Source organism: Carassius gibelio, chromosome A13 (genome assembly GCF_023724105.1).
Source record: "Carassius gibelio isolate Cgi1373 ecotype wild population from Czech Republic chromosome A13, carGib1.2-hapl.c, whole genome shotgun sequence".
Taxonomy (NCBI): Eukaryota; Metazoa; Chordata; class Actinopteri; order Cypriniformes; family Cyprinidae; genus Carassius; species Carassius gibelio.
In genome coordinates this window covers 14,887,030-14,911,448 of record NC_068383.1, presented here as the reverse complement: position 1 = coordinate 14,911,448, position 24,419 = coordinate 14,887,030, and the positions used below count along the sequence as shown (strand labels likewise).

The 24,419-nt window shown below is 38.2% G+C and overlaps 1 protein-coding gene across 40 annotated transcripts in view; it reads left to right on the top strand.

Annotated features, from left to right (window-relative positions):
• LOC128026274 (calcium/calmodulin-dependent protein kinase type II subunit gamma) overlaps positions 1–24,419 on the top strand; it is a 62,554-nt gene that overhangs the window by 9,352 nt on the left and 28,783 nt on the right. For all 40 annotated transcript variants that reach the window (XM_052613198.1, XM_052613197.1, XM_052613215.1 and 37 more), the window contains exons 3-6: positions 15,966–16,025; positions 18,491–18,545; positions 19,082–19,147; positions 20,706–20,778. In XM_052613198.1, the coding sequence (XP_052469158.1) occupies positions 15,966–16,025; positions 18,491–18,545; positions 19,082–19,147; positions 20,706–20,778 (254 nt within the window). The remainder of the gene's footprint in view (positions 1–15,965; positions 16,026–18,490; positions 18,546–19,081; positions 19,148–20,705; positions 20,779–24,419) is intronic.

Genomic DNA, 24,419 nt, shown 5'->3' with positions numbered 1-24,419 from the left:
TGTGCTGTGAAATGGTTAGTGTCATGAACTAAAAATAAATTTATAAAATAATTTATTTATCTAGATTAATTTTGTTTTCTACTCATTCGAATAGATTTGTATCTTTTTAATTCTACATTAACAGGAGCTAAATTTAACTTTAGATTAATAAATGCTGCATGTTAGTTCATGATCTCTGTTGCTTTAAAGTACAACCGATCTAAGGTACTTTAATTGTATGAAGGCAGATCTGAAAAGTCCTGCATACGTCAGTAGAGAGAAGTGTTTTTTCACCGGAAGATCAAGTTATGACATTTTGATGAAAAATTATGAGGTAAAAAATTCAGCATACATGGATTAATCATTTACAATAAGATCAATAAAATAAATTTAGAAAATAGACAGTAAATTTCCATTTTATTACAGCTTTAACTAATTGAATCTTAATATAAAGGATTAGTGTATTTTATAATTATTAAAACAGTAGTAGACTTCAACCATTTTTCAAGCTTTGGACCCTTGAACCTGGATTTTAAACCTGAAGGTCATTGTTTCAATTTCAAATAATGTTTATTTTAATTGTACATGATCAGTTTGAATGTGGTACAATCACTGCAAAGTTTAATGTACAAGTACATTTGTATTTTAACACATCTTCCTTATTTTTCAGAAAAATGTATTTGTACCTGTTCATTTCACCATTGAAGACCTCTGATGTAACACATTCCTTCACAGTTCTGTGGCCGTGTGTGGTTTGCCCGATCATACAGTACTAATGATAGCAGTCTTGCTTGTAGCGTGTGTGTGATGGTGGTCAGTGGTGTGATCCAGGGCAGTATGGAGCCTGTGGCTGAGATGCAGGCGTTGCAAGTGTGCAGTGGTGATGTCAGGAGGCGCGTGAAACACTGCTGAATAATTGAGGCACACAGCCTGTCGTAGCTCTAAATGGAAAAAGAGACCTTCACCACTTTCTGCCTCTCCACATCTCTCTTGCTCTCTCTGACCTCCCTCAGATCAGCTGCAGCATGGTGGCCTTACTGTAATATCAGGATCCTGGAATGTTTCCTCGTTGCTTGCTGAAGGGCGACTGGCAGAGGCCTGATAAACGTGACAGCACTGCTGTGGTGAATCTTTAATGGAAAAAAACGGTGAATTTTTAATGAGCCCCAGCCAAATGGTGTGTGTGCACATAAACGGGAAGAGAGTGGGTGATTGCTGAGTGTGTTTTGGGACACATTTAAAAGAAAGGCACAATTGTGTACATGTTTATGATCTCTGTGTGCCAGAGAGGGCCAGAGGTGTGAAAGGAAGGGAGAGGTGGTTGTATTCTCGTTAGCTTGTATACATGTGTTTGCTTTGTCATGAGATTCCCCTTGGATCACTTTCAATTATTCAGGCTAACAGCAGCATCAGGTTTACATTAAAGCAAAGGAGGCCAAATGCTAAGAAGTTAAAAATAAACTTTTCATTTACATTGCTAAGTTCTGATCCCCAGTGTTGAATTCATCAGTGTCCAAATAGTTATAATGTCTGCTTACCTTGATCATATGTAGACAGGTTATAAGGAAGGTTTTTGAATCCGTGGAGATTAATCAATCAACATGTTTGTGTCTGAAATTCAGCTTTAGTTCAATTAGCTCATAATATACTGAGGGAAGAACAGTTGCTCTGCTTTATTTCATCGAAAGTAGGACGTACGTTTGAGTTTACTTCTAGTGATCATAGCAATTGACATCTTTTGATTGACAGGTGATCTGACCAATCATAACACCGAATCTGGCGACAAACAAACCAGACAGAAGAGTAGATTTATTTGACTTATTGTTTGAGTTTCCAAAAAAAAAGACAAAATTTGAAAACTGAGACATTATGTCGGCACGTTGTCAGTTTCCTCTTTGCTTCGCAGTGTATTTTTCATGGTGTGAGTGATTTGTGGCATGAGTGCGCCACAGCTTATCAGACTTAGCAACAGTAACCAAGGTGGGCAGGACTTTGCAAAGGGTCCAGTCCTTGCGAACCACCGCTCTGCATATTTTGCATGACCTCTCTTATTTAACACACCTGATTCAGATAAGCAGCTCTTTAGAAGAGAGCTCCATGCATGAACTGTGTTCTGATTGTCATACTCCCTACACCCTCGGCACTGGAAATCCACTGAAGTTTACGTCACTTCTTTCAGCGTCTTCACACACAGACAAAACTTACAAGAGACGTGTGATGTAATATAACTCTGTAAATAATTACAATTTCAATACACATCTCGCACACTTTAATGCCGTTCAAATGGAACACATACGCTCCCTTTGAACTGGAATCATAGTGGAACAGAAAAGATTGAAAAAAGACATCACGGAAAACATTGTGCTCATTTATTACATGAATGTAAATTTGGTAGTTTTTTATTTATTTATTTTTTTACTAAAAATAATCAGGCAGACATCACGACAAATAAATCATGGAATCCGTAAGTGCAATCCTTTCTTGAGGAATATTTTGCTGGTATGTTCAGTTAATAAAGGAGCAACTGATGAAACTGATGTTTCCAAGCTACAAAGAACAGGGTTGAGGAAATGTTTTGTTTGAAAAACCTGGATCATTGGATGGAGAATCATCTTGCAGTAAAACTCTTGTGGTTTTTTCTTATGTTTCTTAACAGCTGAGAGCATATGGAAGCCATCATTTCACAAGCCCTAAATTTAATGCCTTTCTCAAAGGAAAACCAAGCATGTTTTCTTAAAAGCAGAAGACTTCACTTCTGAAAGTGAATTTACTATTTGATTAGTTGGGGATAAAAATACTCAAAACTATGGAATCAACAAACCTTTAAACATTCTGAGTTTTTCTGAGTTAAGTTTCCTACACTATTTGAGGTCAATAAATGTAACATTTTCAAGTTTGTTTGTAGTTCTAGTTTAACAGGTGTCATAAATATTTGCAGCACATCTGTATGTTTTTATCATGACCCTCCTGCTGATTTTCTTGAGTTGTTGCAGAATTTTGGTATCAATTAACAACAGTTTGTATAGATTTTCATTTAAGGGGTTGAGTTCCAGCATTGGGGATTTTTAAGATGATAGATTAACATCGACCAACGACAAGTAGGCCTATTGCACCACTTGTATAACACAATAAATATCAGCACAAAAGCCCAGCTTCCTCTTTCCCCTAACCAGAATGCAAGCCTGTCATGCTATTTACACCCCAGGCTCTGTTCATTTCAAATGAGTGTCGTTCTGTATTTTGAAAGGATATAATGTATTCTGTGATATGCGTATGAATGTTGCATGTGGCACACTGTGCAAACATTGACACAGACGAACACCATTATTCGGGTGGCTGACTCATTGTTTGCAAGGCCCTAAATAATTTATTCATATTTGAGGAGAGTCGCCATCACCAAGCTGTGTAGAGGGGGTGCTGAAAGAGTTACGATCGGAAGATCAAAACTTTTGTCTTTACTGAGCTGAGAATAAGAAGAATGTATAAAGCATTGATAATTAAATTTAAGCTACAGCTAGCCTAAAGTGGACCAATCAGTAAACACTTGACCCTGGCAGAATTGAAAGGGAAGTGATTTCACAACAAGGCCATCCATTAATCTCCCACTGTCATGCATCGGGTGTAGGGCTGCATCCTACCTGCTCTGTTTTAACTGCTGGGAAACTGCAGGCGTCTAAAGCACGTAACAGGATAATCCCTGACGGGTCGGGGGGAGACGTAGTGACACCCTGGATCAGCAGATGGTCTGCTGCGGGACAGACTCGCGGCTTAAGCTCACACTCTTACACACAAGCATGTCAGTGTACAGATCCGGCGCCCTCCACTTTACACCAAGCAGCTACACCTATCCTTTTTTCCTAGAAAGAGTTGAGATGAAGGGCTATGAGTTTGCATACATTGTAAACATTGTTTCCATTTGAAAGTGTTTGGATGTTTTGGGTTTTTAAACTCTGTTACCTAATTAAAAAATATCTGCCAACGGCCTTTGACATGATTGCTGTGGCACTGGGATTTTTCTCTCCTTTTGGAATATAAGTGTGAGAGCACTGCCTTATTGGAAATTAATTTGATTACATTACTGGGGCATTTCTGGTTGGCACTTTTGTGTGAAAAAAAAAAAAAAGTAGGACAGTGACTTGGGTCTGTCTGTGTGTTGTTAATTGGATAGGGGCAGATCTGAATGTGAGCTTGCAGTTAGTTGTAAAAAAAAAAAAAGGTGCAGCTGCTTCCCTAAAGTCAGACATGTCTCACCAGAGGGTCGTTTCAATGGAGAATCAAGTTATGATTAAATAACAAGGTCAAAAAAAAAAAACTTGCAGAGATTAAAACTTTCACAATGAAATATACAGGGTTTATTTTCATTTCATGCTGAATACCAGATTAAAAGTTCCATATAAGAATGTGTATGCAAAGTTTGATCTCAAAATACCTCACAGATATTTTTGTATAGCTTGTTGAAATTGCCACTTTTAGGGAATAAGCCAAAACGTGCAGTTTTTTGTGTTTGTCCCCTTTAAATGAAAATGAGCTGGTGCTCCCGCCTCCCTTTTTTGAAAAGGGTGGAGCTTCAAGAGCTCATGCTCGCGGGCCATACCGGTGTTACGGTTTAACTGGTGGTGACCGTGTTACTGACCTCACATTGTTTCCAAATGCAATTTTTAACTACAACATTCCTATTTACGATCATTTTGGTAGAATATGGAGGCAGCATTAGTGACAACAGGCAGAGACAATGGTAGCTTTAGCAACATTAGCCTTACAGAGAGCCAAGAAGCTCTTTTGGAAAACAAAATATGATGCGTGATGCTTGCTTTGTCTGGTGCTTAGCGATGCAACTTCTGAGAGTTTAACATGCTGACAGTCTTAACAACATGCTAAAGCATAACATGCTGTCAGCATAATATTAAAGCTAAAACAAAAACTAGATAAACTAGGACCTCAATAATCCAGCGGTGGACATCTAGCCACCCATCCTGAGTGAAAGACTTTGCTGTGCCTTTGCAGTGTGAATGCTTGGAGAGCTGGCAAACTTTTTTTTGCTCTGGTAATTATTGAATCGTCTATGGGGACCGTCATCGTTTGACCTTGACCTGAAGTCCACAACACCAGGCCTTGATCACAGCTCTGTTGTGCACTGAGTGTGACCACAATCCATCTCAGACTTACTGAGTGGAGAGAGGAAGCCAGCAGGCTTGGCACTTTTAGCTTCGCTCATGCCAAGTTAGTAGTGAATCTGTCCTTTTCTTTAATGCCGAGAAGCTTCAGCTTCTTTCTGCTGCTGCTCCCCATGAGCTTTATTAATGTGCTGCAGATAAAGACTCCCTACCTGACCGATTGAATCAAAAGTTGTATTGTCTGCTCTCCCTGTATTTCTATGGCATTTCTGCTGTTGCTGCTGAAGCACACACAGGCATGCGTAATGAGCAGTTTTGATCAGTGTGAGATAATCATGATGATGATATAGAAGTCTATTAAGACCACAAGGATACAGGAAACATTGTTCCTCTTTTTAAAGAATCCATCTTTTTGTTGGATGTTTAATTTACAGTATATTTAAATATTTCTGTTATCACGAACCTGTATTAATGTCATTTTTCTGTACTCTCTGAACTGCTCTTTTTCCATACAATAAAAAGGATAACAGTTATCAGGCCATATCAAGGTTGTCAACTTAACTTGAACTGATAAGAGCTTGAATTGACTTTTAACTTGTAAGACTATCTAGCGAGTCATATTAATGGTGCTTTATGGAGCTGTACACTTCTGGCGCAGTGTGAACATTCCTCAGAATATATGTAATGTTACACAGAAGAAAGTAAGTCATAACAGTTTTAAACATCATGAATGTGACATTTTTGGGCAAACTGTTTAGTCAGATGTTTATGTATATTACTGCTGATAAAGCTGTAGACTTTTGTTTCCTCATCAGTAGAAAGAGATATCAGAAGTGCATAATAATCCTTCACAATGAATTTCATCACAGTTTACTGACATGTAGCACATCTGTGAAACAAGCTGTTTCTGACTGCACCCAGTCCTGCGACATGCAACAGCTATGGCCGGTTTGACGCAGGGATTGTCTGTGATCAGAGAGAACGTGCTCCCATAAACATATGCAGACTAAACAAATTAGATTTTTTTTTGGTGAATTTCCATCTGCATCGATATTAGCCAGAGAGTTTTGTCACTGTTATCAATTGTTTGTTTGTTCACTATCTTGACATCATCCAGTTATTTTGAAGTGGACCGCAGGCCTCAAGAGCACACAAACTGTTTGACTTCTCCATTAGCTGTAGAAAAAGTGCTGTTGCACACCTACTGAGACCGATTGAATAATAGAGAGAAGTGGAGGAAAGCATATGGGCAGAAAGAGAGCTCAATGAGGTGGAAAGAGAAGTCAGGTGAGTGTTGCCATGGTGGCTAGAGAGGATATAATGTTATAATGAATGTGTGTGTACACACACAGATGACTGCAGGGGGACATGGACGAGCACCTGTCTAAGTAAAGCTGTGCGTGGTGGATTAGTCGTATGATGGCAAGGAACCTTAAGCTGTTTTTGAGAGTGAAATGGACGCTATGGCCTGTGTTTGTGGAAGTGTGTGCTACCTGCAGGACATCAAGCTGTCTGTCTTGTATTTGCAGGAATTTTATTGGATAGGCAGGCTGAGATGCAGTGTTTCTCATGCTTTGGATAGTGGGAGCTGTTTCGGGTTGTTTATTCTGGCAGTACCTCATTGGTATGAGCTGAAGAACCAAATCGAGCTGCTTTCCCGCATTACTGGAGTGTCTGTCTCACTGAAGTCATTTTTATTTGCTGTCTGAATGTTTGGCTCACAGTGCGCTTGTGTGAATGTAACTTACATTGAACTAGTGATAAAGTGGCCTAGAGGAAAGGATTTAGTTTTTCATTCTTCCTTATATATGTTCACACTTCTCTATAATGCGCACACACACACACATGTTTGTTTTTGTGGAAAGTGGGTTCATCCCATAGACGTAATGGTTTTTATACTGTACAAACTGTATATTCTATCGCCCTTCACCAACCCTACACCTAACCCTAACCCTCACAGGAAACTTTGTGCATTTTTACTTTCTCAAAAAAAATCAACTAATTCTGTATGATTTATAAGCGTTTTGAAAAATGGGGACATGGGTTATGTCCTCATAAGTCACCCTGTCCTTGTAATACCCGTGTCATTCCCATGTCATTATACAGAGTTGTGTCCTGATGTCACAAAAACAAGAGCACACACACACACACACACACTCCTTTCCCCTCAGGCCTTGCTGCTGTTGGAGGGCCTGTTTTATTCTGAACTGCATTAATAAGAGGCGAGTGGATCTGGTTCCAGGTAGAAGCGGTTTCCCTCTCACTGTCGCTTTCAGCTGTATCACTCTGTCCAAATAACTCTGTTTACCCCAGAGAAAGAGCCGTCTCACACCCTCTCCTGCCCTCAATGACTTCAGACTCTCTGGTCTTTTAAAACATAATTGGAAATATAAGAACGATCAATATTTTTCAGCGTTTTGATATATCTAGATTTGTCAATAATCTAGATATATCTTTATATTTATAGTATTTGTCCCTTAAAAATGTATTTTTCATATTTTTAATTTAACAAAGCACTGTAGATGTAAAATATATAGTATAATGATCAAGACATGTCTCATGTTTCTCAGTATTTAATCACAAGGAAGAGTGAACAATAATAGTTATTTAAAATGTTGTGTCTAGGTTGAGTGTGATATGTCACTGTTGAGTGAGAACTTGCTTTTTCATAGCTGGGCTGGATATCTAAAGCCCCTTTCACACTGCCATTCCGGCAAATACACAGGTAAAGTGTTCCTGCAATTGTTCCCGGGTCGCTAGATTTTGCACTTTCACACTGCCAGTGATTACCCGGTATATGTGCGTGCTTTCACACACAACTTTTGAAGATCCCGTAACGACACGTGACATCAGCGTGTGACGTGTAATGTATGAGTCGAAAACGCTAGGCACATTATACTTTCACTGAAGCTGGCGAACGATCTCGGTATCAGCGCGGAAAGTGAGGAACTAACTGATCTCTGCTTCATTACAGTATGCACATTTGTTTCTTGTCTCGAACGTTGATCTTCCTTCAAAACAGCTGGTAAAAGTGTCACTTCGACACTGAATTAGATCTGGCTTTTGTTCACACAGCGCTCGTCCCGGGTCGAACCCCGCAATGTTACTAGGTCCCCGACCCCGGTTCAATGCGGTAATCAATCCTGGGACGTGGTTGCTTTCACACAGAAGGCGACCCGGCAATGTTCCGGAAATATTGCGGGTCCGACGTGCAGTGTGAAAGGGGCTTAAGATAATTTAAGTACTATAGTCCATTAGTTTGTTATTAATCAACCAATATTTGGGCATTTTTATTGGCCTCGGCCAGTGTCCATTTGGCTGATTGACAGAAGTGGTCTGTTAAGATTCTGACTCGATTAATTTCCATAATTATCCAACAGCAATGCACATTTTCTAATTTTTACAAGAATTTGGGGTAAAAAGTAATGTAAAATATGCCTTTCAGTAATTTTGTTTCATTATTTGTCACTCTTAAAACTGAACAAATGTTCCCCATTTTATTTGTATATACCATTAAAAAGGTTTCATATACACTAGTGTTGGGTGGTATGGATATCGTCAGCCCGTGAGAATGATGATACACGATATTATCGTGCATGGGTGAAGCAAGAGAGAGACTCTTTGTTCTTGTCATAGCATAACTATTTGGTGTTTTAAACCGAGCAGGTGCACGAGAGAGAGAGCCCATGGAATCACCAATAATCGAAAAAATATACTTTCAAACATACTGATAAACTAACGTTAAATCTAAAAATACTGTATTTTAAACAGCTAGTTCATATGTAGTCAGACACAACTGTCCTATCGCGTGTGTGACATCTGTCGCATCTGTGCACGGAAGTGATGTCAAAGTTCTACAGAATCAGTCAATGGTGAAAATCAAGATTTCATTTAAAGCCCAACAGTTTAACACTACTATTGGGCATAAACGAACACGTTAAATATAAAGTATTTAAAACAGCTAAGTTCAATTATTATGAGTAAAGTTGAATTGAACTGATGCATCAGTCATCATCGCTCTGGACAACACGCTTCATGACGAGTCTGACGCACTGCTACAGAAACAAGAATGAGATGCATTCTAACATAACTGTGGCATTAAACTCAGTTAGTGAGGGCTCGTTTAAAATGGTGCACATATATAGGCCATTCAGATTACTTGTTAAAGTGCAATGAAATACCTTATATTTGCAGACGATGTATGTCTGTTTGTGGATGGAGACTTTGTAACGGCAAAACCACTACGTGAGAACCACTATTGATCTCTTTCATTTCATTTATTTAACGAGTTATCCGAGTCAAAGCAGACAACTTCAGTGACTACAGGCTCTAATCCTCCTGCGCTTGCGGTGTGTGTGTGTGTGTGAAATGAGGTGCTGAAGTGAAATAGCTGGGTAGTTTGATAGCCGAATTATAATAAGCAGCCTAATAAAAAATATTGATAGCCGAATTATAATAAGCAGCCTAATAAAAAATAATAGTTATTATTATTATAATCTAATACATTAATATGAAAATGAGCCTAATATCGTCTTGATTATCAACAGAGAAATCTGCTTATATCGATATCTCTGACTATCGTCAATACACAATACTATCGTCTATCGGCACAACCCTAATATACACTTATAATTGTATATATTTATACTACGAGGCCGTTGAATGCTTGAATCTGATTGGCTGACGAACATTCTGACCTCAAACTTTTGAAGTTGATATCTACTAAATACTATAAATATTGTATATTTAGTGTGACTGGTGCTGTATCTGCACATCTGAACTTGAGCTTTATGCAGTTTAAAGTAGAGGGGTAGTGTAGCCTTGTCATAGGTGTGATAATTGGGTGGTTGCAAACTCTGTAAGGAGATGAGATATCACACAGAGTTATCATGAGTTAACATGCCTTTGAGCAAGACGCTTTAATCCAGGTTGTTCCAGAGACATTCTTATTGTAATAAGGGTACAGCAAGTTGCTTTAGAAAAAAAAAACCTGTCTGCTAAATCACCTCTACTGACAGATAATCTACGCTTCTGAATCACTGCTGTAGGAACATAGGAATAGAATGGAATAGAAACTGCTAAATAAGATTTGCATTTTATTAAGGAAATGTCAGTGCTTGAAAGACAGCAAAAGAATAGTAAACAAGAACATGAGAAAGGAGGCAGGACAGGACAGATTGGGGCAGGACATGTCCCGAGATGATGGGCACGGTTGTGACAAATGAGTCAGGTTGTTGATGATATTCGTCCGTGTTTTGTCTGTCATCACATAAGAAGAACTAACAAACAGAAAAGGAAAAAGGGAGAGGCCGAGAGTGAGATGACAGTAAATAGACTTGGACAGACATTAGCCCATAATTTGTAAACAGAGGAGACACTAAGGTCAGTCTTGATGAGCCAACAGAGGATGAAAAAATAAAGCAAGTGGACAGAACGAGTGCAAAGGCCACAACAAGGGCAAGTCTCTGTGGTGCTGAAGAGAGGGAGGCTGTGAGATGAGAGGAAAAAAAAACTAGCAAAAAGGAAAAAAGGTTGCCAAAATTAAGAAAAAAAATGCATTCATATAAAAAATTCTTTTATAAATGTCATTACTCTCACTTTAAATAAGTTTAATGCATACTTTATGAATAAAAATAATTTCTTAAAAAATAATCTTACTGGCCCTAAACTTTTGAATGGTACTGTACACAGTTAAATATGTTGTTTTTTCTTGCTATCAGTACAACCAACAAATCATAATTTATATGATGATTTCTGACCGGTCTTTAGAAAGCATTGTGTTTATAAGATGCTATATACATGAATGTGACCAAAATATTTTGATACATAATTGTCTGTCCCTAGTTTATGAGTTGGCTGTATGTTTATCTTAAAGTCTATCTAAAAGGTCTTGATTGACCAAGTTAGATGTATGTTTGAATCTCCACAGCTATGATTAATCCAAGCTGTTGGAAATCTGCCCAAAGCTCGCGTGCTGGGAGAAGAGACCTGATCCTGCCCTAGATGCAATGTGCTTATGTCACAGAGTCCTCCCTGGGGCTACCGACATTTAGTCCTGAGATTCACCTGCTGAGAAATGACCTCTCACCACCCCTGCTTCTTTGTACTCACAGATTAAATCTTAAACGTCACTTGAGCCCTTTCATCTACCCTGACGATGATCTGAAAAGAATGTGAACACCGTGACGTCCGCCCATTGCCTCAGCTAGCTTAATAACTGTCTCTGCATGCGTCTCTCTCATCAGAGCTCTGTGCACTGCGCAATAGCTCACATTTTAGTTCATGCAGGAGCATATTTGTAACCGCTTGGGCTGTGATGACCTGTGAAAGGAAGTCTGTAATGTCTAGTCCTTCTGCCTTTCCAGTCTGTTTTCGGAGTGACCCTGCTATCTGTTCAGCTTCTGGGTTTACTGTGCACTTAATAAGTGAAGATATGTACAGTATTGTGTCTCCTGTCTTCTGACGTAAAGGGATCTGTGAGAGCAGCTTGCGCATATGTGCGCACATTTGCTCAATGTGTTTTTCAGTGCTGTTGCATTCAATAAAGGAAATTGAGCCATTTAATTTTTGCTGTGTAACCTCCGTTTACAAATCCAGAACAGAAATGCGACTTAAAGTTCTGCATGGCACGCATTAAAACACAGTACAATGATGGCACTTTTTTTAATTTTGATACATGCAGTAGGGTTTTTATGTATATCAATGTTACCATTTGCTTTGCATTTTAACTGTTTGTGTTGAATAGTAGCTGTAAAAGCAGTAAGGCATGAGTTAGCATGTTTACTTCCCTTTTGGACTCTTTCACCTCATTCTACATGTTTCTCTGCACTGTGAGCTTTACCACAGAGATTTACATCCCATGTGTGCATTTGAGGTGATTGGCCCATGATGCATCTGTTCATACTAGTGCTGCTTAAGTGTCATCATTGTACTGAATTGCTTACAGTGGTTATTTTGCTGTAGTTAATGATAGACAATAAGGAATTTGGAAAAAGCACCTGCAAACATTAGTAAAGAGCTCATGTGCTTTAAAAACGAATCTATATTTATAGTATATGTATCGATATGTTCTAAATGGATGTTGCTGTGGTAAAAGCTGATCTTTTACTGCACGTTTAAGGAGAATGCATGTGATTCTTCATTGCCTGGCAAGCATAAACTTTAGTTTATGGCTATAGTTAGACCAATGAACTATGTTCATTTGTTTTTGTATAATTCTGTCTCTACTGTTCAAATGCTTTGGGTCAGTATTGTAAAAAAAATTTTTTTAAAGAAATTAATACATTTATTCAGCAAAGATGCATTAAATAGGTCAAATGTGACTGCAGATATTAAAATATTATAGAATTTATCTTCAAATAATCAAATAATCCTGAAAAACAGATCACCATTTACACAAAAATATTAAGCAGCACAACTGTTTTCCACATTTATATGAACAAGTGTTGGGCAATATGGCCATTTTTCAAATCGTCATATCGTCAGCCCATGAGATCGACGATACACAATATTATCGTGTATGGGTGGAGCAAGAGAGAGACTCTCTGTTCTTGTCATAGCATGACTATTTGGTGTTTTAAACCACCCAGGTGCGCGAGAGAGAGCCTGTGGAATCACTAACAATTGAAAAAAATATACTTAGAAAAAACATACTGGAACTAACGTTAAATATAAAAATACTGTATTTAAAACAACTAGTTCATATAAAGTCGGACGCAGGGCTCCGAACCGGTTCAAGGAACGAAAACAAAAACCGGAAACGAACAAAATTTTGACAGGAACAGAACCAGAAACGAAATCTAATTTTATAGTTCCGAACAGAATCGAAAATTTGAAATGGCCGATAACCGGTTAATAAAGTTATTTTATCGTTCCATTTAATATTTGAAATTTGCTGTCAACCAATCACGAATTCCATGTGAAGTTGAAGCCAGCGAGTGAAATGTGTATAGGCTTGTTGATACTATCGTCTATCGACACAACCCTAAACAAGAAATGTTTCTTAAGCAGCAAATCAGCATATTAGAATGATTTCTGAAGAATCATGTGACACTGAAGACTGAAGTAATGGCTGCTAAAAAATTCAGCTCTGCCATAAGAGGGATAAATTCCATTTTAAAAAATATTAAAATAGAAAACAGGAATATTTCACAATACTATACTGTGTAATATAGCAGAACATTATATTATATTGTATTAAAAACAATACATTTCACCAATATTTCTGTTATAATAAATATTAGTGAATAAATAAATGCAGACTTGCTGAGACATCTTTAAAAAAAAAGAAATCATAACCAACCCCACACTTTTATATTATTATATTATATTATATTATATTATATTATATTATATTATATTATATTATATTATATTCAAATTTATTTGAAAAGTAATCATAGCAGTTTTCATTCATAGTATGTCCATTTAAACATCTGCATTTAGCTTAAAATTGGCATCTTTGATGACAGTATTATCTAAAGATTATTTGCATTCTGATTCTGATATCTAAAGGCACAAAAAATATATGTTTTCGCTTATTGCATGGATTTTTACCCATTTCCCTCTACTTGTTCCCAGTGGGGGGTTTTTGCCACCACAATGCGTGCGCAGCTGCATGTGATGTAACTGTGACGTCTACTCCAAATTGGTCTGTACACTGACCATCTGCTAAAAAAAAAAAGAATATTTACATTCTTTGTAAATTTCGTGCTCGTGATATGAACGATTTATGCTCTGAAGACACTTATACACCATTTAATGTTTCATTTAACCATTTATATCAGTCAGTGTATCGCTCCTGTTTTTTGTCTCTCTCTCTCTCTCTCTCTCTCTCTCTCTCTCTCTCTCTCTCTCTCTCTCTCTCTCTCTCTCTCTCTCAGAGTCTATGACATCATGGACCCCACAGAACAGTGAGAAAGCAGCACTTAGCCCAATTGGATTTTAGAGATGGTCACTGAACAACGCATCCTTTATTTATCTCTTCAGTAATGGGATAAAAAGAAAGAAAACCAGAGCACACAAAAAGAGCATGAATGGGGAAAAAAGCCACTCAAAGCCATTTCTCTTTCTAGATGCCTTTATCGTTTGCATCAGATCACAGCTATCAGTAGATTTATGTTTATTCCACTTCAAACTTGATTTATAATGCTATGGATGAATTGCATGCAGAAGGTGCAGCAAATGATAAAAACAAGTTTTATAACACATACTCAAAGTGTTTCGTTTATGTGTGTGTGTTTGTTTACATGCCAACAGTCGTTGTACGGCCATTTCTCACACTCAGATTAACTTTTCTGTAGGGAGCCGCAGCAGGGCTGAATATTAAATGTCCTGCATTAATTCTGTTTGTTGAAAAAGACATCTGCTGCGGTAAACTGAACGCATACGCACATCACTCGCAGCAGTCGCCGTTAACTCTTTCAGAGGGATCTTCATTTGGTCCTAGTGATCTTACACTCACACCCATTTCAATATGACGAAACCTGTGTGTGTGTTCATGAGAAGTACTGTGAATGCTCAGGCTGGTGGTGAATGTTTTTTTTTTAGTTTTTTTTTTATAGCTGAATTCAAGTCTGAGGCTGATGTCATTTCTGAGGATCATGCTTTGGGGCTGTCAGAAGATTGACATGCATTCACTCCGAGTACTGAATTCACAAATTTGTCCCATAGAGGTTATGGCTGGACCTCATAAAGGCTTGTAAAACGGGAACATAACTCCCATATATAAACTCCCTGGGTCATTTGTACTCATCTTTCATCATATTTTGCACATTTTTCTTTAGTTTGAGGTCTGGCTCATTTTAGACAAGTAGCACACACTTGGCACAGTGTGATCTTGGACTGAGGATATGTTATGTGTAAGAGCGGTGTGTTTTTATGTGAGACTGATCTGACCCAGCAGGAGTGCCTGCATTGAGTTCATGATTTGAATTCCTACTAGCAGATCCCTGCTCCTGCAGATAACTGTGTTCGAGTGCACGTGTGCATTCTTTTTAACTAGGGTCTTGTCTGGCATCATGTAGACAACTATGCTTGACTGTGCTTGAGTTCCCTCCCATAAAACTCTCTAAAGGTTCCCAAAGAGGCTATGACTTTGTATACTTTTAAAGACTGATGCTCAATATCCCAGGATGGGCATTTATATTAATCTCTACATCCTGGGATTCATATCCGTCTCGAGGTTATTTGATCACATCAGTCTTTTCCATGTCATGAAAGTGAAAAGGGGCTGTCAAGCTTCAAAATGACCAAAAAGCACTATAAACAAATCACAAAAGTGATCCATATAATTAGTGTGCTAATATTCCAATATTGAAGCCGAACAATAGCTTTGTATGAGAAATTTACAGTACAGTTCAAAAGTTTAAATGAAAAGCTTGACAGAAAAGTGACAGTAAAAATATTTATAATGTTACACAATTTTTATTTCAGACTAATAATACTTTTTTTTCAGTACTCAAAAGTACAGCATCACGGTTTTTACAAAAATATTAAGCAGCACAACTGTTTTCAACATTGATAGTAATTAGAAATATTTCTTGAGCACCAATCATTACATTACAGTTGTTTCTGAAATATCATCTGAGACTTGAAGACTGGAGGAATGACTGCTGAAAATTCAGCTTCCATGAGAATGAATTGCATTTTAAAATATATTCAGAAATCTGTTCTTTTTAAATTATAATAGTATTTCACATTATTACTCTGTGTTTTATATCAAACTTTTTCCAATAGCAAAAATATCTTAGAGAGCCCAAACTTTTGAGCGGTAATGTACGTGGTTCTTCACCCATAATGTTTGTGTTTTGAAACCTGTGGAGATGCATGCATTAAATGTGCTGAGCTGTTTTTTCTGTGTTTGATCCTCAGATCATCAGAAGCTAGAAAGAGAGGCCCGCATCTGCCGTCTGCTCAAACATCCCAACATAGGTGAGTCTCAACAATGTGCGTGTGGTCAGTATACTCATTCAGGGAGTGCAGATTCAAGTCCCACATGTAACATGTCTTGAATTCAATCTCCCTTGAGTAATTAAAAACAAATGTGTGTGTGTGTGCGCATACACGCGTGTGTCTGTACACAGTGAGGCATACTGTACAAACATGCTAGTCACAGTCAACACAAGATTATTTGCATGGCATGAGAAAGGATGTGACTGACAAAAAGGATCACACAGACAAAATCTCCACCTCATGCAAAATCATGGAAATAGCACAGGCATCATCCCCTCAGGCTCCATTCAGTGTGTGAGAACAGCACGGTGCTGTGGAAGACAGTAAAATGTGAGTGGCTAAAATGTTTCAGGATGGTGACAATGGGCACTGAGGGTAGCTAGATAATCACCAGGTCCAAAAAAAAAAGTAAGTATTTGTGAAGTAAACATTATTAAGGATTTTGAAGACTTGAAGGAAAACAATGGGATTAAAACAAATCTCCTTTAACTATGCTTACACACCACCAGACTGTTAAACAGGGATAATTCACCCAGAAGTGATTTAAACAGACAGGCTCCAAAAAAGGCAGAGATACACCATAAAAAATATGACTTTGGCTATTTCAAGTCTTCATACTATAGCTTTATGTAAAGAAATCTAAAATGCAAGTTATTGTTAATCACTCCCTAGTAGCCAGAGTTATTGATTTGACACACAATCATCCGTTGTGTTTAAGTCAAATAAAGTTCTTTTTTCTTTTTCTGTCCTTGGCAGTGTAAACCTCATGTTTTTTATAATGCAAACAGAAGCTCAGACATTCTGCTTGACATTTCCTTTTTTGTAGCCTTGGTTTTCTTCTTTCTAGGAAGCGTTTGTCCTTTCCCACCCTCATACTCTTTTGTCTCTCCTCCCTCACTTTTTTCTTGCTCATGTATCCCCTCCCTTCCATTCCCAGTGGCCTAAATGCGTCTTTAGTACCTTTTACTGTCTAGCCATCTTGAACGGCCCTTTCTTCTTCTTTTTCTCTCTCAGGTTGTCATGTTTTCTGCATGGACTGCCAATAAGCTTCAAACTAAAAGAGCAAATAAGTGTGTGTAGGAGAGAGAGAGCATTCTTAAATCACCTATGGCAGTAAAGACTCAAGCTAATACACACTTGTTGTTATTTTTCTCTCCTTTTTTCTTGAACATACACAACACATGCAGGGTAACTCTCAGCCAGTGTACATGTTTGTTGTCAACAAACCCTCTTCCAAAAACCAGCAGATATGAATGCAAGATTTTGATTTATGTGTCCGGTACTTGCTTTTAAAAATATGTTTCGCTGTTTGATATCACTGGTATCCAGGGAACATGAAATCATACTAATAAACACAGACTTTTTATTGGTCAGGCAGAGTCTTTCCTTATGGTTAGTTCTGTGTAGGGCTGTGATAACGATGCAAAATTAACTCGGTTTTCAGATCTGTAAAAGAAGTGTAAAATTGAAGTAAATGTTCAGAAATGTAAAAAAAAACAAAAAACACGGAGGACATTTTCTGTGAATGTGTGAGACTTTTGGTTCAATAGCCTCAGTGGGGAAATAATGAGAAGAATAACAAAATGCAGTAACGGTATAACTGTTTGCACTACAAGCATGTGTGTTCATATAGTACATTAAAATAATTGGTAAGACACCAGTTTGCAATATCAAGCAGCAAAACGAACCGGAAGTCAGTCCCATAAATTGTACAAATGATCCTACTCTTATGGGTAAAATAAGGTGGATACACATTTACAGCTGCGTTACTGCAAAACACACACATGCATGCGACACGGCTAGTATTATTACTTTTTTCCAATTTTCAAGTTCAAGTCAAAAACATTAGGGCAATTTGTTCAGAAAGTGTCATCTTCATCAGAGTTCAACGCACATTGGCTCTCCATTCAAACACGGTTCATAGTGTTAAAATGCCCTCTCTGTCCTCCTTTGGCACAGGCACCTCCCTCACATGGCAGAGATTAATATACACAGTCATAAACACAGACCCACACACAATTAGAGCAAGCTGGGGGTCTCTTAATCGCTGCATGAGAAAGATCTGGTTTCAAATCTGTAACTACCGATGACAAATTCATTTCCTTCAATCAGGATAACAAATGTTCCCTGCTATACTTGCAGTGCCACCGCTCCCTCTGTAATGCAAAGACCAGAATTCCTTCTCTGAGACGAATGATGTCCTATGCTGAGTTTTATTTGTTAGGTATTTGGAGTTGCTCTTTATGAATGTTTCAAATGGGTCAGTTATGGGGTTCATTTCAGCTAGGATGCTGCCTTAAAAGGCATTATGCAGCAAGGTTGGGATTTGTAATGAGGATGACTTCATGGGCAGGTTAAGAAAAGGATAAAAGCTGCTTCTGTTCATCCTGCTGATGTTGTTTCTCTGTCTTACCTCATTCTCGCTTTCTGTTTTCCCTCAACAGTGCGTCTCCATGACAGTATCTCAGAAGAAGGCTTTCATTACCTGGTCTTTGACCTGTAAGTATCTGAGTCAGAGAGTGTGATCATCTGTTGAGATGAGGCCTGTATACTCACACTTTCCACTTCCTTTCAGCCTTGTTTGGCAGTAATTAACTTTGTTAATTACAGGAAAATGTAATTGAAGACAATTAAACTTTTTTCTTTCTCTAGCCAGTAGGCCCATTTCTCTGTATCATATATTTCAGAAATTCCTTTGCATAAGTCATGCTGACATCATGTTAAACAATTATCAGAGTCTGAAGTGTTGTTGAGATGTAGACTCCTACACACACTAACTGTAGTGTGTGTGAGAGAGCAAGACATGCGTGTAAGTGTAAGTGTGTGTAGATTGTGACTGTATGGCCCTCTCTCAGGGCTCTTGTTTCATTAGGACGCTGATAGCGCTCACCCAACACTCAGGTGCTGCCCCGTGGTGATAAAACTCTCCATTAGCCACGTACTCCTCTATAGGCCTTGTGCTCTTTATAGTTTATAGCTGAATTGAACCGCTGTGGGTTCTCCGTACTTGATAAAGCCTGTATTTCTTCCTGTAGTGTGACTGGTGGAGAACTGTTTGAAGACATTGTCGCAAGAGAATTTTACAGCGAAGCAGATGCAAGGTAAGTTTAAGAATTCACCTCAAATCATATCAGCATTTAGTTAAATTAAATTAAATTAATGCATTTAGCAGACGCTTTTATCCAAAGCGACTTACAGTGCATTCAGGCTATCAATTTTTACCTATTATGTGTTCCCGGGGAATCGAACCCCCAACCTTGCGCTTGAAATACTTGAAATGTTCTTTTCAGAGAATATTTTTTATGTAAAAACTATGGTACATCAATCTCATAGTCTTTTATTTAGTTCTTTACTCTAAGTCCCATTGTAATACTTTCTGTTGCCATCACTGTACCATGGTACTACCACAGGCCTTGATGAAAATATCCCGTCTCTAAAACTGCCCTGTGGTCCCAGACAGTGAGACAATCATTAAATGCCAGGGTTATGCAGCTAATTATTATACGTGGTATTTTTATTTCAAATAATATCACACTATGTAAATACTCTCAGTGCTTTAACAGGCATGGTAGCTGGCCTGAAATGTGGCGTTATTTTAAACCTGCTGCCTGGATAGGCATCCCCTTAAATTAAAGCTGACTGTCCACACTTCAGTCCATTTCTACTTCATATTCAGCACTAAGCTGGAACAACAAAATTAGTGTCACTTTCCAGTTACTTTTGGAAGCCACTCTCCAGACTTGAGGCATGAAGGCTGCTTCTGAGAGTTTGCATCAAGAGAGAACAGAGAGCGTTTTCACTGGAAAGTGCCTCAGTAATGGGATGGAATGGAATGCAGTCCACAGATTTTGCCAAATTTGGACACAAGAAATGCCTTCCTCACCATCCTTCCTCAGGAGAGATTTAGGGAATATCTAATGGGGCTCTTTCTTTACTTGACTGGCGTTGCTTTTCTTTCTGCAGGCTCTCTCTCTTTTGCTCTCTCATTATATAAACCGAAGAATTCAGAAACATTTTATTTTTCAAGTATGCTTCCAAACAAACAAAAATCTCTCCGGGAGAGATGTCATCCCCACCCAACTCGCCCTCTGTCCTCGGGCCACGACCTTTTGAACAGGTTTCAGAGCTCTGTAATGAGCTGCTCACTCGCTGCATTTATAAGCATTCCAGCTTCAGCCGTGCTTGATATTTCTGTCCTCTCACGGTCTATGGAAAGACTTCTGCGGTGCAAATCTGTCAGACCAACACATGCATGTCTGTGTAGTATTACTGATATATATATATATATATATATATATATATATATAAAAACACACAAGCTTTTGTTCAGAAGTTTAGGGTTGGTAAGATACGTACACTCACATACCTGTACATACATGCACACATTTAGCTTCAGGAAATTTGTTTTGCCATTTGGATGACATGGCAAATGTATTTTCATTTCCAGCCTAGAAAGCTTCTCTGGCTGCTTTGAGAACCACAAAACAAACCAGATTATTTATCTGTTCATGCAAAACTCAGTTTATCTGCACTGGCCAGATTCTGCAGCTGGATTTCTCGTGCCCAGTCTTTTATTTGGAGTTAGATCCTTGTACTAATGCCTGGGTTTCTCTCACTAATCCATCCCCCTTTTCCTCCCCTCTGCTTTCTGTTTCCCAGTCATTGCATCAATCAGATCCTGGAAAGCGTCAGCCACATCCACCAGCATGACATTGTGCACAGGGACCTCAAGGTGAGTCATGCCGTCACTGTGGCAACATGCCAGTACGGGAGCTTGCGTCACCCAAACCCTCCTCCTCTTGACATCACTGTGACGTCGTTTGCACACACTCCAGATGTGTGCTTGCAACATTAAATGCGGTGTAGACACGAACCTGACACCGGAGAACATGTATGTTGTTTGAATATGTTATTTCATTCTCTTGACGTCAAGGCTTATACGGTTGGCTAATCTTGAGGGGTCATTTGATAAGTACAGTGCAGAAAGCAAACGAAGGAATATTTAATGGATGATGGAGAGATTTGTTCTTTAAATGCCATCATTCAATCTGAACCTCACATTGGATAGAAATTGAAAGTGTTTCCTTGTTGCTTGTCAGAGTTTACGATAATTTCCCTATGTGTCTCCACATCTCTTTAGGAGTAGATGTAGTAGAGTCTGTTTAGGATTCTTACAATAATAACTGATGAAACACATAATAGATCAGAGGCACATGGTGGACAAAAATGTCAAACCCCACCCCTAAAAAAAACAAACAAACACACTGAACCATTACTTTCTGTATTAATTCACCTCTTCAGAAGTAAAGGAGGAGTACTGGAGGCAGGCCGGTTGCTATGGAAACCTGTGTGATGTCATGGTGGCTGCAGAGTCAAGACAGACAAGGAGGAAAAGAAAAACTAGACAGAGAAAGATTGTTTAGGAGGAAAGAGATCCCTAGAGTTGCAGGACAGGGGCATTCGTTGATTTCTATTGAAGGTGTAAGGATGAAGTTCACAGATGAAATATTTCACAATGTTATTATTGTTAACTAAAATTAAAATGAATAATTTTCAGTAATTAAAATAAACTTGAAGTAAAATAGAAATATTACATGAAAAACTAGAAATGCTGCCTTGGCTACTAACCGATATAAATATGAAGAATTAAAATTATTAAAACTAAAACTGCAACAAATCTAAATTAAAGCTTACGTAATAGAAACCTAAAAAACAAAAACACAAATGCCGAAAGTATATAAAATTATAAACTAATATGAAAAAATGAAAATATAAAAATAAATAGAAATAATAATTACTAAATACTTTAATAGTATACAAGTAATACTAAAACAGCACTCACTTATTTATTCCCTTAAATTAAGTGGAAAAAAACAGTCATAGAGAATAAGCCAATAAATGTGAAATTGATTTTTAATTCTTTGCATTTTTTTTTTCTCAACATAATACGTTCGAAACCATTAAAGGCAGTTTGATAGATTTTGAAACATTTTAGAGAATCCCAATTAGATATATCTGCTGCATGAGTTAACCAGTCCTGTTTTGGCTTGTCTTATGAATATTTATTAGTTTACATCATTTGCCAATCCAGAAAGGTAATCTGGTTATGTCATCATCCCCTGATTAATATTAATTAAAATAAGTCATGGAGTGACATCACAGAAAGTCTGTTGTATCATCCTACTATAAACGTGTTAGCGCAGTTGTTGCAGGATGACGGTGCAGTGTCCAGGTCAGGGCTGTGTCTGCAGCATTCAGAGGCAGCGAGGTGTGCAGGACAGCAGGGCGGGAGAGCAGCTCACCCCTGCTCTCGTAGCATGAGATAACAAGCCCTCCTCTCTGTCTCTTCATGAATTATGCAGCTTAGAGCAATGGGCGTGCTGTCACAGCTATCCATCCGCTTTACACACACACACCAGTGAGATATAGACACCACATGCAATCTCTCTTCTCACACACGTACAAGCATGTGCACCATTTCTGTCTCTCTCACTTGATGCACATTGTAGGTCAAGTCTGGATCTCAGTATTCCCACGATGTGATTATGAAAGACTCTCCTCATAAAACATGCTGGATACATTTACGTCCTTTCATGCAGATCACAGCTGATTAAATTCAGCGTAGGTAGGCTTGATAATCACCTTTAGCATAATCATGCACAGAATGAATGAGCAGCCATATGGGAGTGAATGCCCATGAATTGCACTTCATAATTCCTTTGGCTCTTGCTGCTGGATATTTTATTTTCCCTATTTTTATGTGTATTACCTTTTTTGTCATCTAATTTTAAAAACACTTAATTGAATGGAACTGTAAATGCAAATGTCTAAATTAATATCAATGTCCAGTCACCTTTATTTAAATAGCACTTTATGCAATACAGATTGTGTCAAAGCAGCTTTACAGTGTTAAACAGGGAAACTGTGCAGATAATGACAGAGGACAATCATAAACAGTCAGTTTATCAATTAAAGTCCAAAATCCAGCTCAGTTCTCCTCTGGCCAGACGAAACCAGCATGGTGTGGTTTAATTCTAGGCTGAAACGCACATCAGACAGCAGAGTATGGCCGACGAGGTCTTTACAGGGGGATTAGTCTCTAGGGTTCATCTAATTTGACATGGTCTCCACTGACATTCATGGCTGTAGAGGTCATCTCTAGGTCTCTCCATCTGGACTGGATACAGACTAGATCCAGGTGACTGTAGTGACCATCTGATCTGGATATGGACTGGATCTTGGTGGCTACGGTGACCTCAGAATAAGAATAAAACAGACGAATATTAGCGTAAATTCCATTCTTCTTATGATGTAATCAAGTACATTGGGTGTTATGGGAAGTGTTCCCGGTTCCAGTTGACCTATTTAGTGCAGCCAAACAATCCTTTAACAGATTTGAATTTAGAAAAGTGATTGTGTATAATGTGTATGCCAGGTTAAAGAGATGGGTCTTTAATCTAGAATTAAACTGATAAAGTGTGTTTCCCTCCTGAGTCCTGAACAATGCTAGGTAGATTGTTCCAGTTTTTAGGCACTAAATAGGAAAAGGATCTGCCGCCAGCAGTTGATTTTGATATTCTAGGTCTATCAAATGGCCAGAGTTTTGAGATTGAAGTAGACGTGAAGGACTATAAAGCGATAAGAGCTTGCTCATGTACTGAAGAGCTAAACCTGTCAGGGCTTTATAAGTAATGAGCAAGATATTAAAATGTGTATAATGTTTAATAGGGAGCCAGTGCAGTGTTGACAGAATCAAGCTAATATGATCATACTTCCTGTTTTTAGTAAGAACTCAAGCTGCTGCATTTTGGACCAGGTGGAGTTTATTAAGCATGTAGAGCAACCACCCAATAAAGCATTACAACAATCTGACCTTGAGGTCATGAACTCATGAATTAACATTTCTACATTTGACATTGAGAGCATTGTGCGTAATTCAGATGTATTTTTAAGATGAAAAATGCAGTTTTAAAAATGCTAGAAACATAACTTTAAAAGGACAGGTTGCAATCAAATTTCACCTAGGTTCCTATCTGATGGCGAAGATTTGACAGCACAGTCATCAAGTGTTAGACAGTGTTATAGTTTATTACATGAAGAGGATTCAATAGTTAACAACTCTGCTTTTTCAGAATTTAGTAGTTTCTAAATGTAAAAATTCTAAGTTTCTAGAATTTAGAGTATCATTAGCATACCAGTGAAAGCTAACAGCATTTTTCCTGATGATATCTCCCAAGTGTAGCATGTAAAATGATAAAAGAAATGGTCCTAGTACTGAGCCTTGTGGTATTCCATACTGCACTTGTAAACAATATGATACCTCTTCATTCACTGCTACGGATTGATGACGGTCAATTAAGTATTATTTGAACA